Below are 2,500 nucleotides of genomic sequence, written 5' to 3' on the forward strand. Positions count from 1 at the left end.
AACGCTCCACCCTACCACCTGTATTTCACTTGTTAACTGGAAAACTGCCAAATGAACAGGGATCAGTCCAGCAAAGTTCTCAGGAACTAAGACATGAAATGCAGGATATTTACTTGGCACATGCATTAGAGGTTGAAGTTGAAACCAGTACAAAAATTGAGTTACCAGTACACACCCGGGCGAGTGCTGTTAATAATTGCGGCCAATGTTCCAAAGCTCACAAATCTAATGCCATTGATAACATTTTTTGGAGACGTTAAATGAAAATGTCATGAAAAAAAAATATATCTTAGCGATCAATGCTGACAATAATATTGTTGTCAAGTTAACAATTAGTTCATGCTTCAGCGTGCGTATGTCAAGATATTGAGCACGCGGGAAGTTTGGAGAGCACGAAAGCGGCGTAAGAGTTGCACGAGGCGCAGCCGAGCGCAGATTGAGCTAGCGACTATTCTTAGAACAATGTCAGTACAATTAACTGTAATACTTCTCTAAGCTTATCTGACCACAGGCAAAGTACTGTCCTTCTCTTTAACGAAATCTCCTGAAGAATTCTTTCGCAGTATCGCACTACACGAAATCCAACTGTAGATATGACAGCAGAATGTCATAATCACACACGAAAGGGGAAATCCCTTCACTTGTCAGTTGTCACACAATATCACTTGGAAAACACAAAATAGAGAACGAAGTCCGGAATCATAACAACAACCAATTGACTAGAGAGCCGCTTATATCATTATCCGAAGAGAGTCTAGAAGTTTCCAAAAGTAACTATTTAAATTTATTACAATAAACTCTATTTTTAAACTTACGAGTCACAAACTATTTTGAAACTGATGAGTCACAGTTCTAGAAAATTCTTGAAACAACATTGCGTGACATTGACCTTCGCGAACTTTACAGATAATTCAGATCCTTGTAACAATCCTTTCACTTCTGTGTGGGTTTGGCATCCCCGGTCAGTTGTATCCACTTGCTTTGGATTTTACATCGTTGCCTTGAAGAACATTATCCCGGAGGTCTTTCCGGATTGTATCTATCCATCTCTGTTTTGGCCTTCCTCTTCCTTTACCTCTTTCCACTTGTTTCCTTCACTCTTCGTATTGCACAACTCTCATCTTTCCTCACGACATAGCCATACCATGACAATCGTCTCTTTTGTATTTGCCATGCATTTTTTTTAATAACTTGGCAAATAAACGGTTGTTGGCTAAAAACTGAGAGAAATAACCTCGTGTACTCCTACGCTAACGTCTTTGATCATAAAGTATCAATGTCCTTGGTTAAGGGGCACTACTTGAACTAAAAGAACCAGCACATTCGTGCATTGGGAAATCATTTTATATTTATGCAGCCAAATCTTCCACGTTGGCGTACAACTGGGTATTGTCATAAATGTCCATGTTGATCAACCTCTGTAAAGCAAAAAAACAATCATCAATACAGCACAAAATACAAAATTCTACGTTTTTCGTATGACATCAAAGCCGCCATATTGCTGTCCAATGAACAACAAATTTGCAGCCTTGTTGTTGTCACTGAGCTAAACTCAAGGACACCAACACGATAGTTGTTTATGTTGGGAAACTCGAGATAAAACGTTTCTAATCGATTTATCAACTCTTTCAACTGCTTGCAACCGAGATAGGATATTAATATCTTTTAGGTGATGAATCATCCATGATGAGGTAACAATTTTGCTTTCCGGACAAGCTAGTTATTGTGATGTACCAGGTGCCTATATATAGCATGGAAATTCAGTAACCGCAAGTTCTTTTGCTGTAAACTGATCAGCAGGGTAAGGTAAACCTCTTTGCAAATTAAAAAAAAAACAAAAACAAAAAAAACAAACAAAAACAATCTGGAGTGGATTAAAAGCCAACTTAAAAGCCATCCCTCAAACTGACATTTCCCTTTTTATTCAACTTACACGACGCACAATGTACTTTAGACTTCAAATCTACTTCAAAGAAACAAACATTTCAATCTACAGAGAATATTCAGATTAGGCGAGCCAAAGAGTTGAACCCGGATCGATGGGTTCTCCTTGCATATTCCAATATCCACTAGAGTCACGAGACAAGCTCCTGGAACTGAATCGAATTTTTTAGAGTATTGACATAGTAGTACCCAATATAATTGAGGAGAACACCAATAACCAACGCGTATTGTTCTCTTGTTTCGGAAAAATGCTAAATACCAGTGCAGCTAAAAAATTATCAACGAATGACTGTCCTAGAAATCTTGCAAACATGTTTGCGGATTATTTTGACAGTAAGGTGCAGCGTATTCGTGCGAGTTTTCCAACTACTACCCCTGACCCCATGAATGCTGAACAACAATACCATGGACCTGAACTTTGTGAATTTTCTCAAACAACACCAACTGAACTAAGCTCACTTGTAAAATACATGGCGAAAAAGTCGTGTTCCTTGGATCCCATCCCTGGATCTCTGATGACGGTTTGTTTTTCCGTCCTCTTGCCTGGTTTTGTCAA

At 38.7% G+C, this 2,500-nt stretch overlaps 1 protein-coding gene across 2 annotated transcripts in view; it reads right to left on the bottom strand.

Annotated features, from left to right (window-relative positions):
* Positions 1 to 1,290: 1,290 nt before the first annotated feature.
* The window catches only part of LOC137982355 (fibroblast growth factor receptor 2-like), a 64,776-nt gene continuing 63,566 nt past the window's right edge, over positions 1,291 to 2,500 (bottom strand). For both annotated transcript variants that reach the window (XM_068829454.1, XM_068829455.1), the window contains one exon: positions 1,291 to 1,418. In XM_068829454.1, coding sequence (XP_068685555.1) covers positions 1,350 to 1,418 — 69 coding nt within the window. In that variant the 3' untranslated portion in view covers positions 1,291 to 1,349. The remainder of the gene's footprint in view (positions 1,419 to 2,500) is intronic.

The sequence above is a fragment of the Montipora foliosa genome, chromosome 13 (assembly GCF_036669935.1).
Source record: "Montipora foliosa isolate CH-2021 chromosome 13, ASM3666993v2, whole genome shotgun sequence".
Classification (NCBI taxonomy): Eukaryota; Metazoa; Cnidaria; class Anthozoa; order Scleractinia; family Acroporidae; genus Montipora; species Montipora foliosa.